Consider the following 15,754-nt stretch of genomic DNA (forward strand, 5'->3'; position numbering starts at 1 on the left):
GAGGATCTGGCTTAGGGGAGGGAGCCATTGATAGATTCCCCACCACCCACTTACATAACCATAGGAAAGCTGAACTCTTTTTTTTTTTTTAAGATTTATTTTATTTATGCATACAAGAGCTGGGGTACAGGCCAGAGGTGTTGGGGGTGAGAGGATTCATCAGAGACAGAGTGGGGAACAGAACAGGCAGATTGACCCAAGTACACTGCTGAGGGGAGCAGCGGGTGAGTCAGGAGAGGTCTGCTGCACCATGTGGGTTGCTCCCTGGCCAGAATCGAACTCGTGCTGCAGAGGCTGCAGATTGCTTCATAGGTTGTGTCTCAACCCTTGCACCACCACGGAGACCCGGAAACCTGAACTCTTGGTGCTCACTGAGGACCTTTTGATGTCTTCCTACCCTAGATCCTATCTGCAACCCCTTCGTGGCACTGACACCTTGGGCATCCAAATATGTGCAGGGGCTTCATTCATTGAAACACTAGATATCTAAAGATCCTGGGTGAAAAAAAACCTAGGATTATATATCCAGCTAAAATTATTAACTATACCATAATTTACGTCTGCATCCTTCAAGGGCCGAGAAGGATTCTTTTTTTTTTTTTTTAAGATTTATTTATTTATTTATACAAGCACTGGGTACAGTCAGAAGCGCGGGAGGGTGAGAGAATTCACCAGAGCCAGAGCAGGGAGCAGAACAGGCAGACTGACGAAGTACACTGCTGAGGGGAGCAGCGGGCGGCAGGAGAGGTCTGCGTGCCATGTGGGACCCTCCTCCGGTGGCCGGGGAGCAGCCGGGGATCGAATCAGTGCTGCAGAGGCTGCGGGCAGCTTCGCAATCCAGCGCTCAACTGCTGCGCCACCGGGGAGGCGCAGGATTCTTTTTTTTTAAAGATTTATTTTTGTTTATACAAGAGCTGGGTTACAGGCCAGAGTCGCGGGAGGGTGAGAGGATTCACCACAGACAGAGCAGGGAGCAAAACAGGCAGACGGACCAAAGGCACTGCTGAGGGGAGCAGCGGGAGAGACAGAAGAGGTCTGCTGCGCCATGTGGGATTCTTCCTGGCCAGCCAGGAATCAAACCGGCGCTGCGGAGGCTGTGGACAGCTTCACAGCGCATTGCTCAACCCTTTGCGCCACCGGGGAGGCAGGGCAGAGAAGAATTCTATGACAATCCACAGTTTAAGATCAGACCTAAGAAAGTAAGACAGTGTTCCCTGTCCCCTGAACTTGTGGAGGTTTCAATTTTATTACAAAATTTGATGTTTGTGTTGAATTAAGTATATCCAAAAGGACACAAATCTCCAGTGTCTCAGTTAAAATTTGTGGAGTGATCAGACCCATGTAATCACCATCGGATCCAGATCTAGAATGTGACCAGCCCCTAATGCCCCCTTGTGTTCCTCCGGTCACTCACCTCCAAGAGTAACCACTATCGACTTACAAGAGTCAGAACGCAGAATGGTTGATCTGGTTATGTGTCTTCCCTGTTCATGGACTCACACAGTGTGTACACTTCTGTGACTAGCTTCTTTCACTCAACATTAGGTGTATTCATGAAGCTTCTTCTTTTTCATTGCCATATAGTATTCCACCGAATGATTATACCACAATTTATTCTCCTGTAGCTGATGGCTATCTGGTTAGTTTCCAGGTTGAGATAATGAAGAAAAAGGTGCTTTGAGCATTTCATGTACATTTTACCCAGTAGATACCAGGAATAGAGCTGCTGGCTCATGGGGCAGACGTGTGGTCAGTATACATAGGAACTGCAGGGCAGGCTATTTTGGTCAGAACTGACGGGCTGGCTATTTCAGTGAGAACTGACATGCATGGACATTCCCATGGCACCCAACACAGACTCCTTGGAAGATGAGTTGGACCCAGGACAGTGGCCAAGAAGAAGGGAATCTCCTAGGGGACACCCACAAGCAGCCTTTTAGTAAAACCTTTAGGTAAGAACTTTATCTTACTCACCACCAAGTTGACGATGCTACTGCCAACTGGGTCACCCCCACTGCCCTCCAGAGTATTGCTCAGGCCAGCTTTTCACTGCCATTTCAATGCATCTCATACAAGCCTGCCCAAGAGTGGCCTGAGACTTGGACTTACGGCCTGAGGAGTGAGTGGAGGTTGGAATACTGTGTTCCAAATGCCAGGTGGCCCTCAGTAAGCAAAGCCTTCTGCCAGCTCTCTGCTATAATCAGCTAGGAGACATGAGTCCTGGCTAAGAGTGATATGGACCAGGAACTGTGCCAACTTCACCCCCTGCCTTGTGGCTGAGATCCCACAGTGTCTCTGTGGCCCTCCACCTACAAGTATCTAAACATACTTGTGGTCAAAATGTCCACATGGCCTAACCAGGCCCTCTGGCCTCCCCCAGTGCCTCCTTGCCCAGAGGGGCCCCAGGGCATGCCAATGCAGGGCCCTGGCTCTAGGGACCCTTATTTCGGTTGCATTGCCCTGTCCTTCCTTTCTTCAGTTGAGTGAAAATGGTTGGCTCCAGACCTGTCTTGTAGAGTGAAGTTGGGTGCCATAACTCAGATGTACCCCAATCTAGATATCACCACTGTGGGCAGACCCTTACAATGGGTGTGTAGGGGACAGCTAAGTGCTACTGACAAGTTCAGGCAGGAAGACTTTTCCTAAGTTTGAGTCTGAGCACTTCTTGAAGGGAAAAAAGAAAAGAAAAAAGGAAGCAAATGGTATTCCAGGGCAGCGAACAGCCAGTGTGGGGTTCTGAGGCACAGAACACTGGCATACAGCTTGGGAGGCTTGCGTGGTTGACATGCTAAAAATGCGTGTGTGCACACATATGTGTGGTGGGGGAGCAGGCAATGAGGCCCACGCACGTTGCAAATACCTCTAGGTCAAGTGTCCAATGGGGGCTTTTATTCCCACTGCAGGGCTGTGGAGGCTAGTGCCTGCCAGTGCACTTTTGGGTTTAAGGTCTAAGACTCCTCATTCTACTTTTGCCAGCCTCCCTCCGACAGTGATCACAGCAGAGCTTGTTAGAGGTGGGAGTATGAAATTGTTAGGGGGAAAAGGATGTCCTAAAGCTAATTCCATACAGGCTTTGTGGACTCCACCCCCACCCCAGGCCAAAGCCAAAGACACTGGGAACTCCAAATCCCATCCCCACCAAAGGGAAGGTGGCTGGGACCTGAGGGTGGGGTTAAGCAGCCAGGTTGGTATAAAGCCAGACACGTGGGCTTTGGAGGGGTCCCCCATTTTGGCTTTCCACCAGCTCGCAGCGTCTGGCCTGCTCGGAGAGTGCTTTTTGGGTTTCCAGGTCGGCGGATCGGCTAGAACGCATTAAAGACTTTATTTCCCTATTTTCTCCCTAAGTTGTACATTTTCCTTATTTCCTTTTCCCTTGTAAATAAGCCTTTTATTAACCTTTTGTGTGTGCCTGTAGTGGAGTATTAATAAGTCCCTTGTAAGCGCGCGGGTGAGGACCCACAGCCAGGCAACCCGTTCAATATCGGGGCTGCCCTATAACAAAAGGAACAATGGTCAGCCCTACTAAGTGCTTATCCTGGGTGTAACCCGATTGGAGCTTCACTGGAGACCAACGAAGAGACAGACCAGCCAGGGGCTGCAGGTGGTGACATGGTCAGGACCAGAGTTTGAAATGTTCTACTCCAAACCGAGTTCTGGTCTTCATCCACCGCAGGAACCCACGGCCCTGAATCCCCTCCCAATTGCCTGAATAGGCACATTTCCCCCAAAATCGTATTTTCAGGGGTGAAGTCCGGGAACCTGCATTTTAACAGACACTCCGGGCTGTCCCACGCATACTGGTCAGTTTGGGAACTCGATCCAGCACCTTCAGGCCCCGCAAACGTCACTCGGCCGGTAATGGCCACGGGGACTGTGGACAACCTCGGCCTCTTCCGGTCCACGCGCGGGCCGGGGCGCCCTCTCGCGGCCGCCAGGGCCGGTAGCCTGGCTTCCAGGGGGCTGCTCCAGGCTCCAAGCGCGAAGCCCGAGCACCCCGTCTGGGGTGACTCCCGTCCGGGGCGGACCTCAGGGTGCGGGGGTTTCTGTCGGATGACGAAGGTCGCCCGCGTCGGGGGTCCAGGCGCCGCACCCCAAGCCAGCCCCCGACCTGAGGGTCCAGCCCACCCTGCACGCGTGACGCTCGTGCGCGCGCACGCACTTGACGTGCGCAGGCGCCCTGAGGACGCACGGCTGCCATTGCTTCCCTCGCTGCCCCGCGGAGCGATGTGTTAGTGGAAGTCCTGCGGCTCGGAAGGAAGGGTGAGTGCGACGCTGCGAGGACAGCGCCCGCGGGGCCCAGGGGCAGCACACTCAGGACCAGGTGCCTGGCTTGTGTGACTGGAACGTGGAACTACCACCCCCAAGATCCACTGCGCCTCAGGGTTGCGTGAGGCAGTGACGTAAAGGGTCTCGGCCGCTACCATTTCTCAAGTGCAGAGGGGGAGAAACGCGACGGCGAAGGCTGATGACGCGTTCTTCTTGGGGGTGGCGTGTAACCCGAGGTCAGCGCCAGGTAGCGGATTGAAAACACCTTCGGGAACCTTCCTACTTGACCGGTTTAAAGGGACGACTTATTTACCCTTCATTCCAATTATCTGCTTACTGTGCAACCTCTCCGTTTCAACCCCGGGGCAGCCACCGAGAAAGCCACACGCTATCACTATTATTATGATTATTATTATTATTTTTAAGTAATCTGAAGCTTATAGGCAATTCAAAGAATTTCCTTATAAAGAACTCCCATGTATCTTTGATAAGTGAGTTGCAGGTATGATGCCTCTTTATGACTATATTTAGAGGTACATCAGTGTGTATTTTCTTTTTTCTTTAAAGATTTATTTTTATTTATTTATGCAAACACTGGGTACAGTCAGAAGCGCGGGAGGGTGAGAGAATTCACCAGAGCCAGAGTGGGGAGCAGAGCAGGCAGAAGGACCGAAGTACACTGCTGAGGGGAGCAGCGGGCGGCAGGAGAGGTCTGCGGGCCATGTGGGACCCTCCTCTGGTGGCCGGGGAGCAGCCGGGGATCGAACCGGCACAGCAGAGGCTGCGGGCAGCTTCGCAACCCAGCGCTCAACCGCTGCGCCACTGGGGAGGCCCCAGTGTGTATTTTCTAAAAAAGTGACATTGTCCTACATTCAAATTCAGCTAACATTAATCCAGAATGTTCTCTAACCTGTAGTCATAATCTAAATGTTTCCAGTTTTCCTAATAATGCCACTTTTTGAAACTACTTTTCCATAAATGCCAGTTTTTGAAACTATCTTTTTCTCGTTGCAGCATCCAGTTCAGACTCACGGGCTGTTTTCAGCTGGGATGTCTTTTTAGCCTCCTTCAGTCTGGAGCAGCTTCCAGCTTCCCCTGACTCATGACTTTATGACACTTTTGAAGAATCTTGGCCAGTTGTTGGGTTAGAATTGGGTTTGGTTGCTTGAGATTTCTTCACATGGGCTGTTAGGAGCAGAGATGGTGCAGACCAAATGTCTTTATTCAGAGACTGGGGTTGTCGCTTGAGTGACTAAGGAAGGCCAATAAACAGCCACACCAGCCTGGCCCATGCCCCCAGACCCTTCTAAGTCAGACCCTGGCTGTGGTTGCCTTCCCTCCTGGGGTTTCAAGTTCTCACCAAGATCTCTGGCTTCCCTGTAGCAACCACCCTGGAGCCATGGTCCACGCCTTCCTCATTCACACCTTAAGGACCCCGAATGCTGAGAACACAGGCTTTTGTCGAGTGCTCTACTCCTGCATCTTTGGAGCTGAGAATTTACCCAACGACCCACGGCCACATGGTGCCGAGAGAAAGAGGCTTCTCCGGAAGGAGCAGATTTTGGCGGTAGCCAGGTAACAGCCCAGCCCAGCCATTGAACACATGCTGATTGTGATGGAATATAGAGAAACAGCTAAGAAGCAAAGCAAAAGTTTTAGACCCAGAGAGTCTTTCACAGTTGTTCATTTGCAGTGTTATGTGGAAAAAGGTTAAAGGACTAAGAATGCTGTCAGCATTACTGTTAGAGTTAGCATTCATTGAATCTGTAAATACATGCTGGGTATTTATATTCTAAGCATTTCCTTCTTAGGAGCTCATTCAATCCTTTAACAGTCCTTTGAGATTGGTACAGTTATTATCCCTACTTTACAGAGTTGTAAACTGAGACAAAGAGAGTTCAAGGGACTTAACCTGACTCATGACTTTATGAGTCATGAGGCAATATAGGTAGGAAGCTACAGAGCTGGGATCTGAGTATAGGCAAGTAAACCCTATAAAGATGAAATATGCTATGTAGTGCAGGACTTATCAGAGCCTTACGTGTTCCTGTAGGCTTTATGAGTCTCTAAGGAGGCAAGACAATGGAATTTCTTTATGCCTGGAGCCTCTGGAAAGCCTGGGAATACACTGGTCCCTCTGGCTAGGGGATTAACACTCTGGAGCAACCTTGTGCCAGTCTCCTGCCATCCCTTTCTTTGGGGTTGCCTTCCCTTTCTTTAGCACTAAACAGTTGCCTTTTAAGACCAGCATATGCAGGGCCAAATTAGAAGGCTATTCAGGAGGGATCAGGGAGTGCTTTTAAAAGTCTTGAAGGCCAAGTGGAAGGTCTTTCATTTTACTTTGAATGGGTTACAGAATGGAAAGAGGGTGGAGAAATTGGACAGCCCAAGTTGGACAGCCCAAGTTTCACTCCACTTCTTATGGCTTCCAGAAGCATCTATGGAGCAGGTGGGCGGTAGGGCAGAATCTTCTCCCCCTGGTTCCCTTTCCCAGCCCAAGGCCCTGTGTTCAAAACCTGCCTTCTCTTGGCTTCACGGAGTGAAGTGGTTCAGGGCCTGGAGGCAGGAAGCTGGGTTCCTGTACCAGCTCAGGCTTCCTCCTCTTTGACCCTGGGCAAATCATTTTGTCTGGGGCTCAGTGTATGAGATATGGGGATATGGAAGCTCCCCGTTGCAGGGGGACTCACAAAGATGACAAAAGTTAGTGAACCACCCACTCTCTCCAGGCAGGTGGAGTCCATGTGCCAGCTGCAGCAGCAAGCATCCGGCCGGTCCCCCCTGGACCTGCAAACCCAGTCCTCAGATGAGCCGGTGCCCCTGCATGAGGCCCCACGTGGGGTCTTCCGCCTGGCAGCAGGAGACCCTTTCCAGGAGTCTCGGACGGTAGTGTGGCTGGGTGTGCTCTCATTAGGATTCGCCCTGGTGCTGGATGCCCACGAGAACCTGCTGTTGGCCGAGGGCACGCTCCGGCTGCTGGCACGCCTCCTCCTCGACCACCTTCGGCTGCTGACCCCTGGTACCAACCTCCTGCTGCGGGCTGACCGCATCGAGGGCATTCTCACGCGCTTCTTGCCCCATGGTCAGCTTCTCTTCCTCAATGACCAGTTCGTCCAGGATCTGGAGAAGGAATTCAGTGCTGCCTGCCCCCGCTGACCCCTCATTGGGATGGGACTTGCCAAGAGGGCAAGGAGGGAGGCCGGGGACTGACAACAGCCAGCAGAAGCTTGGCATCTGCTTCCTCCCCAGTTCCGGGATGCTGCCACTCCTGGGACAAATGGATGGGACAAGTTGGCAGAAAAGGGGACCATGCAGGGGGGGAGAGATGACTGCGCCTGGCCTCAGGCATAACAGAATACCCTGTGCCTGCAGCTGCCACATGACTTGTTAGACAGCTATGGTGGGCCAGCCTGCTTCCTCTTGACTTCACTTCTCCCATCCCTGCTAGCCAGCCCCACACGCCTTTAGCTGCTGGCCGGGGTGGGGAGGAGCAGCTGCTTGGAACTCCACTCACTTTCTTCCAAACCCACAGCCATTGCTGTGCAAAGAAGTCTCAGACCCACAGGGTCGGGGAGCTGGCCCCTGCCTTTGCAACCTGGGGTGACATCATCAACGGGGTTTTATTGGTGAGGGCCTGCTCGGTGTCCCGCCCCACCACAGGTCACAGGTTTTCAGCAGGGAGATTCTGTGACTTCCTTTGGGCCCATGCCCCTCTGGGCAGCCTTATAATATTGGGCTTTCCCATCTGCCCCACAAAGTGACACCATTCAGGAAGGGTAGGTATTCTCTACGTACCCAGGCACTGTGGCATTATGACAGGAAGTAAATTCACTGTGGTGGGCAGACTGAGCCACTTTTCCAGAAAAAGGCCAAAAGTATGAAGAAGATTGTGCTGAGACTTGAATGCAGTGAGCCCAGCTGCAAATCCCAGAGGAGGCTGCCATGCAGAAGCGAGCATTTTGAACAGGGAGATGAGACAAAGGGCCAGATGATCCAGTTCTAAATAAGCTTCATCTTTTGTTTGCTCTAGAGACGATACAATCCGCAGGTGATGTTCACATCAAAAAGAAAAAGACAAATGATGGGGTGCCTTCAGCCACAGGAGGGAAGGTGCCATCAGGTCTCGCTTTTCAATTAAAAGCACTGGCTGTGATTTCACCCCTTGCTTCTCTGAGATCAGCTGATGCACAGCTCCCATGAGTGCTGCCCCTTGTGACCCTGAAGCTGGGAGCCTTCATGGTCAAGGCCTCTGGGGGCCCATGCATAGTAGTCATGTCCTGATAACCTCACAGAGGCGCTGGGGCTGTGGCTGTCTCTCCTACTCCCTCCCCTCAGTGTTGGGGCTGATCCCAGGGCAAGTTTCCTGACTTTGCACCCAGAGGAAGCCCTCAAGAAGGGCCCACACAGTGGTCAGACTCATAGAGATATGGGGAGGGCATATTAGAGAGTCTGTAACCACCAGCAGCTAGTGGTGGTTTAACATGATTCCTTTGGTGGGGGGGGAAATCCCCCACTTTACATCTGTTTGCATGAGTTGGCTGTTACCTGTGAGGTTCTTCCTGAGTGGTCAGGGAACAGGTCAGTCCCATCTGCTTGCCAAGTGTCCCTTGCCCTTTGGCACCCAGGAGGGACCCAGCCACACCCACTTAGGAGGCAGCTTTTTTTTTTTTTTTAAAGATTTATTCACTTATGCATACAAGAACTGGGGTACAGGCCAGAGGTGTGGGGGTGAGAGGATTCACCAGAATGGAGTGGGGAGCAGAACAGGCAGAACGACTGAAATACACTGCTGAGGGGAGCAGCGGGCGAGTCAGGAGAGGTCTGCTGCACCATGTGGGCAGCTCCTTGGCTGGGGATCTAACTCTCACAGGCTTATTAGGGAAAGGAAAAGGGACAGGTTTGCTGAGAGAGGCCTGCATGGTTGCAGGCAGGCGGCCTTGAGAAGAGCTGCCTCTGCTAAGGGAGATCAGTGAAGAGAAGTGCCGGTATGGTACAGATCATGGGCAGCCAGAAAGCTGCTGCCCTGCAGAGGGAGAGAGTTGGTGAAAAGAGGCACCTGCATAGTCACAGGTGGGCAGTGGGAGTGCTGCCCTGAGCCAGTGCAGAGACTGCACTGGTATAGTCCTTTTTTCTTTGGGAGGGGTCACTCCTCCGTGGAGTGGCCTGCTTGTTGCTGATGTTGAGTAAGAGGCAAAACTAGAAAGGGACCAGAGATTCCGGGGTGGGCCCAATCTCCATATCTTTACCCTCAGATCTGTGCTCCACTCCCTAGAGCAGTCTGATCCTGCTTGGGTCTCATGCCTTGCGCTGCAGCAGCTGCAGACAGCGTCACAGCTTGAGTCTTAACCCCCTGCGCCACCAGGGAGGCCCAGAGGCAGCACTTTTGATCAGGTTTTTGCATTTTTAGAAAAATTTATTTTCACTTATACATACAAAAACTGGGGTGCAGGCCAGAGGTGCTGGGGGTGAGAGGATTCACCAGAGACAGAGTGGGGAGCAGAACAGGCAGATATACTGAAATATACTACCGAGGGGACTAGTGGTTGAGCAGGAGAGGTCTGCTGTGCCATGTGGGTCAGCTCCCTGGCTGGGGATTGAACTCGTAGATTAGTGGCTGCAGATAGATTCATAGTGCTGAGATACAACTCCTTGTACCACCAAGGAGACCCTCCATGAGGGCTTTTTTGTCAGTCTGGGTTTTCTACATAGACAATCACGTAATCTGTAAACAATTTTCTTTCTTCTCAGTCTATATATCTTTCATTTCCTTTTTCTGTGCATTAACTAGGGCTTCTAGTAAGTGTAGGAAGGTAGTGAAAAGGGATATTCTTGGTTTGTTCCTCATCCTAGCAGGAATGCTTCTAGTTTCTCACCACTAAGTATGTAGTTTTTGTAGCTATTCTTTATCCACTTGAAGTTCCCTTTTATTCCTAGGTTGCTGAGAGTTGGATAGCATGACTGTATGTACTTTAAAAAGATGGGGTTCCATCTTCAGCAGCTCAACTCAGCTTCAAAATCACAAGCCCTCATGAGACATGATTAATATTTAGGCAAGTCTAGACTGATGTCTGCGAGCTGAAGGGCACCATAGAAAGATAGAGCCTTCCATAAAAGAAGAGATGGAATTCTTGCCATTTGTGACAACATGGATGGAGCTGGAGGGGATTATGCTAAGCAAAATAAATCAGAAGGAGAAAGACAAATACAAGATGATTTCAGAGAAACAAAACAGAGGGTCAGATAGAACCAAACCAATAATAAAGCCTAAAAGTCTGACTTTCGGATAATTGACACTACTAGAGGGGGAGGGCAGAGTGTGGAGGGGACCTAGTGGACTGTGGTGGAGGACTGTGGGTGCCTTGGTGGTAGTTGTGGTATAGAAACACACATCTGAAGAGGTGTGATCCTGTATCTGAATCAGATACAGTGTTGAAAACCACTGTTACCTCAATTTTAAAGTGTCAGCAGGTAGCGATAATAAAAAAGTAGATGACTCTGGAAGGCTGTGTGTGTGTGTGTGTGTGTGTGTACACACATATATGTATATATATGTATATTGTATATAAAACCTTCTAGAGGTGAATCATATATTCCCTTTTTTTAAGAAGATTTATTTATGCATATAAGAGCTGAGGCGTAGGCCAGAGGGGTGGGGTGGGGAGCAGAACAGGCAGGTCTCCTCAAATACTGCTGAGGGGAGCAGTGGGTGAGATACGAGAGGTCTGCAGTGCCATGTGGATCAGCTCCCTGGCTGGGGATCAGGCTGCAATGGCTGGTGATAGCTTTGTAGTGCTGAGACTTAACCCCTTGCACCACAAGGGAGGGCCCCCCATATATTCCCTTTAAGAGGCAGATAGAGCTTAGCTCATTTTGTTGATAGCTTTTTCCATCCCTGCCATTGCATATGTTTATTGTGTCATTTAATAGTTCCTTTTTGCAACAGGTCATAATACCCAGGAGGGTTTTTATTGTGTCTCTGGTTTCTGCATTACACCCAAACACCTGGCACTATGCAGGCACCCTTATATATGGAACAAATGAATGCATCCATGCGTGAATGAATAAGTGATTTATCGGTGACCCTGGGGACCAGGGACTCTGTACTATCACTAAGTAGCAATTGTTTTCTTGTGAAGCAGACAGAAACAGAAGCCTGTGTGTGTTATATATCAAGATGATATATTAGGCCACAGAGTGCCTTTCCCAGAAGATAAGCTGCTTGTTCCAGCAAAGGCAGCAATCTTGTAGCATTTGTAAGTTTCCTGCTACAAGCCCCGTGGTTCCCAGGTTATGCTGGCTGGCTTTCTACACAGCTACTCTGCCACCCTGCTGTTTATGAGAGGAAGGATCTTCCCCCTCAGTGTTCTGAAAAAGGTGAGAGTTACCATTTACTTTGTCACAGGCCTGAGACTTCTACCCCCAGGCAAGGCAAGTGAAAAAAAAAAAACAAAAAATGGTCAAGACTCCCTCTCTTTGAAACAGTCACCTGGGTTTTCATAGCCTGGAAGGTTATAAAGCACGACCTTCTGTATCCACCACAGTTATACAAGCCACGCCTGTTTGAGAGTCCAGAAGTCTTTGAACTCCACCTTAAGCTAGAGCCGAAAATAGCATTTCCTTTTTGGGTATTGCTTGGAATTGATACTTGATCTGAACTAACAGGGCATTAAAATCCTTCGGCAGCTCTCTGGCTCATGTGGCCTTACAAATGAAGGAAGTTCTGGAGAGCAAGTAAGTGGAGCCTTCCCTGACTTGGAGAAGCCCTGAGGTGGGTGACTGATAGCAAAACTCCTAAGTAGAAATCAGTAACTTTCCTCTGTCCTTCAGGAATGAGTTAGTAAATAAAATGTAAGCCAAGATCCCATTTAGGATAAAGACAAAAAATATAAAATACCTAGGATCAGACAATTTGAAATTAAGAAGACCTATTTTGAAGATTTTGCATCAAACGTTTATAAGCTGGATCTCCTTGGTGGTGCAGGGGTTAAAGACACTGCTATCAAGCTATCCAGCCACTGTAGTGGCAGGCTATAGCTTGATAGCCCAAACCTGTCCTTTTATTTATTTTTTTTTTTCAAACCTGTCCTTTAAAAATGTAGAAAACAAAAACAAAAAACCAAGGTGACCTCAGGGAGCCAGAGGACTCAGAGGGCCTTTATTGTAAAAAGGAAAATACTAGGGCCTCCCCTGGTGGCTTAGCGAGCGCTGGGCTGCGAAGCTCTCTGCAGCCTCTGCAGTGCCAGTTCGATCCCTGGCCACCGGGCACCCACTGCTCCCCTCAGCAGTGTACTTCTTCGTCAGTCTGCCTCTTCTGCTCCTCACTCTGGCTCTGGTGAATTCTCTCACCCTCCCGTGCTTGATTGTACCCAGTGCTTATATAATAAATAAATCTTTAAAAAACAAAAAAAGAAGTGAAGCTTCTCCTGGACTTCAGGACCCTCATTAAAAAAATAAAAAATAAAAAGTAAAATAAAAAGGAAAATACTAGAAGAAAAGGCAACAGAGGGACCTTCCTGGTGGCGCAAGGGGTTAAGTTGCAGCACTATGAAGCTATTGGCAGCCACTGCAGTACAGCACAAGTTCAATCCCCTACCGGCCAGGGAATTGACCCACAATGGCACAGCAGACCTCTCCTGACTTGCCCACTGCTCCCCTCAGCAGTGTATTTCGGTCAGCCTGCCTGTTCTGTTCCCCACTCTGTCTCTGGTGAATCCTCTCACCCCGATACCTCTGGCCTATACCCCAGCTCCTTTTTTTTTTTTTTAATAGAGGCATGTTTTATTTATTTATTTGTTTGTTTGTTTGTTTTGTTTATACATGCACTGGGTACAGTCAGAAGCGCGGGAGGGTGAGAGAATTCACAAGAGCCAGAGCGGGGAGCAGAGCAGGCAGAAGGACCAAAGTACACTGCTGAGGGGAGCAGCGGGCGGCAGGAGAGGTCTGCGCGCCATGTGGGACCCTCCTCCGGTGGCCGGGGAGCAGCCGGGGATCAAACCGGTGCGGCAGAGGCCACGGGCAGCTTCACAACCCAGCGCTCAACCGCTGCGCCACCGGGGAGGCCCATACCCCAGCTCTTGTATGCATAAATGAATAAATATTTTTTTTAAAAAAAAAGAAGAGGCAACAGAGTGTCCCCATAGTTCCCCCTGGTTGGTGGTATTGTGAGTTCCAATTTGGGTTTGCTCATCACATTTCTGCTTTTCCCCAAATTGACTATATAAGTGTGTATTATTTTTTCCCAAGCTTTGTTGAACATACATTGTTTTGTTTTGTTTTGTTTTGCAATACAGTACAATAAAGTAAGAATACCAGATTTAAAACTTATATGAAATGAAGTTCTAAAGGTAGGGATTATATTTTGTTTTTCAGTCTTGGAGAGTTCCCTGAAGGGACTCAGACATGAGGACATTTCCCTCTTTGGGGTGCTCTGGCGTGAGCTGGCCAGAGCTGAGTCATGAGAAGTGAACCACAGCTTTCCTCTGAGACTGGCCTGCAGACATGGGCCACTTGCCTGGGGGTGAACTTTACTGGGGGGTGAACTTTTCTCCCTGAGGGGTGGCCTGGGGCATAGATCACTCTCTGGAATCACCCTTCCACTAATTAACAGGGGATGATCAATGAATTGTACTCATAAAAAGGGTAGAACACAATCAACAATAAAGCAAGATAAGCTAGTTAGCCAGAAAGGGTCAAAAGATGATTTTCAAATTTTTTATTTATTTATTTGTTTGTTTATTTATTTATTTATTTATTTATTTATTTATTTATTTATACAAGCACTGGGTACAGTCAGAAGCACAGGAGGGCAAGAGAATTCACTAGAGTCAGAGCGGAGAGCAGAGCAGGCAGACTGTCGAAGTACACTGCTAAGGGAGCAGCGGGCGGCAGGAGAGGTCTGTCACACCATGTGGGACCCTTGCCGCCGGCCGGGGATCAAACCAGTGCTGCAGAGGCTGCGGGCAGCTTCTCAACCCAGGGCTCAACCAATGCGCCACTGGGGAGGCCCTCAAATTTTATTTTTTATTTTGAAATAATTTCAGACTTACAACACAGCTGCAAAAATACAATATTTAGGGCCTCCCCTGGTGGCGCAGTGGTTGAGCGCTGGGCTGCGAGGGTCCCACATGGTGTGACAGACCTCTCCTGCCGCCCACTACTCCCCTCAGCAGTGTATTTCTGTCAGTCTGCCTGTTCTGCTCCCTGCTCTGGCTCTGGTGAATTCTCTCACCCTCACGCGCTTCTGACTGCACCCAGTGCTTGAATAAATAAATCTTTAAAAAAAAACAAAAAAAACCCAAAAACCAAAAATCCCCCAAAATACAATATTTACATCTTATGTAACCATAGTGCAGTGATCAAAACCAGAAAATTAATATTTATAGACAATTATTAACTAATTCAAAAACCTTAGTAAGATTTTGCCATTTGTCCCACTGACACACTTTCTCTGAGTTGGGGTACAACCCCGGATCCCACTTGCATTCAATCTTCATGTGTCTCCGGTCTCCTTTAGTCCAGAAGAGTACCTGAATCTTCCTTATCTTTGACTATCTTGACAGATTTGAAGATCTGTTCGCTACATACTGCAACATGACTGAGTGTCTATGTCCTCCCACCCCTGTTCATATATCAAAACCTAATTCCATGGGCCTCCCCGGTGGCGCAGCGGTTGAGCACTGGGTTGCGAAGCTGCCCGCAGCCTCTGCGGTGCCGGTTCGATCCCCAGCTGCTCCCCGGCCACTGGAGGAGGGTCCCACATGGCGTGCAGACCTCTCCTGCCGCCCGCTGCTCCCCTCAGCAGTGTGCTTCGGTCCTTCTGCCTGCTCTGCTCCCCGCTCTGGCTCTGGTGAATTCTCTCACCCTCCCGCGCTTCTGACTGTACCCAGTGCTTGTATGTATAAATAAATAAATAAATAAATCTTTTTTTTTTAAAAAAACCAAAACAAACCTAATTCCAAATGTGGTGAATTTGGAGGTAGGGCCAATGGGAGATGATTAGGTCTTAAAGGTTAAGCCCTAATGAATGGAATTGTATTTTTTTAAAAGAGACCCCAGATACCTCCCTTCCTCGCTCCTTCTACCACATGAGGACACAGGGAGAAGACAGTTATTTGTGAACCAGGAGGAAGGGCCTTACTCAGACACCAAATCTGCTGGCATCTTGACCTTGTACTTCACAGCTTCCAAAACTGAGAAATGTTTATGATTGAAGCCAACCAGGCTGTGGCATTTTTGTTATAACAGCCCAAATGGCCTAAGAGAAAGCCTCAGAGTGTTTTTGAGGAAGCCATATATGCATACTTTTACATTTTTAAAGAACAGGGAAAGGAGAAAGAAAAAGAGACACACCTGCACAGTCACAGGTGGGCAGGAGAGCTGCCAGAAGCTATATATATGTTTAAATGCCCTGCAAGGGCCAGCAAAGAAAGGAAGGGGTGACAACTGCATTTGGAAGCCAGTTACCACACACTTCCAGTGTTCATCCCCCAAG

General features: G+C 49.3%; 1 protein-coding gene across 5 annotated transcripts; it reads left to right on the forward strand.

Moving 5' to 3' along the window:
• Positions 1-4,169: 4,169 nt before the first annotated feature.
• AP5S1 (adaptor related protein complex 5 subunit sigma 1) lies at positions 4,170-13,009 on the forward strand. Of its 5 annotated transcripts, none has more exons than XM_037521386.2 (4): positions 4,170-4,260; positions 5,281-5,410; positions 5,650-5,841; positions 6,993-13,009. In XM_037521386.2, exons 3-4 carry the CDS (start codon positions 5,666-5,668, stop codon positions 7,417-7,419), a joined length of 603 nt encoding a protein of 200 aa, XP_037377283.1. In that variant the 5' UTR covers positions 4,170-4,260; positions 5,281-5,410; positions 5,650-5,665; the 3' UTR covers positions 7,420-13,009. The 5 variants fall into 5 exon arrangements, with proteins under 5 accessions (XP_037377283.1, XP_037377276.1, XP_054553530.1 ...); XM_037521393.2 differs by lacking the exon at positions 4,170-4,260 and adding an exon at positions 4,520-4,768; XM_037521379.2 differs by lacking the exon at positions 5,281-5,410.
• Positions 13,010-15,754: the final 2,745 nt, after the last annotated feature.

This window comes from Talpa occidentalis, unplaced genomic scaffold (genome assembly GCF_014898055.3).
Source record: "Talpa occidentalis isolate TD23 unplaced genomic scaffold, MPIMG_talOcc4v2.1 talOcc4.10, whole genome shotgun sequence".
Lineage (NCBI taxonomy): Eukaryota > Metazoa > Chordata > Mammalia > Eulipotyphla > Talpidae > Talpa > Talpa occidentalis.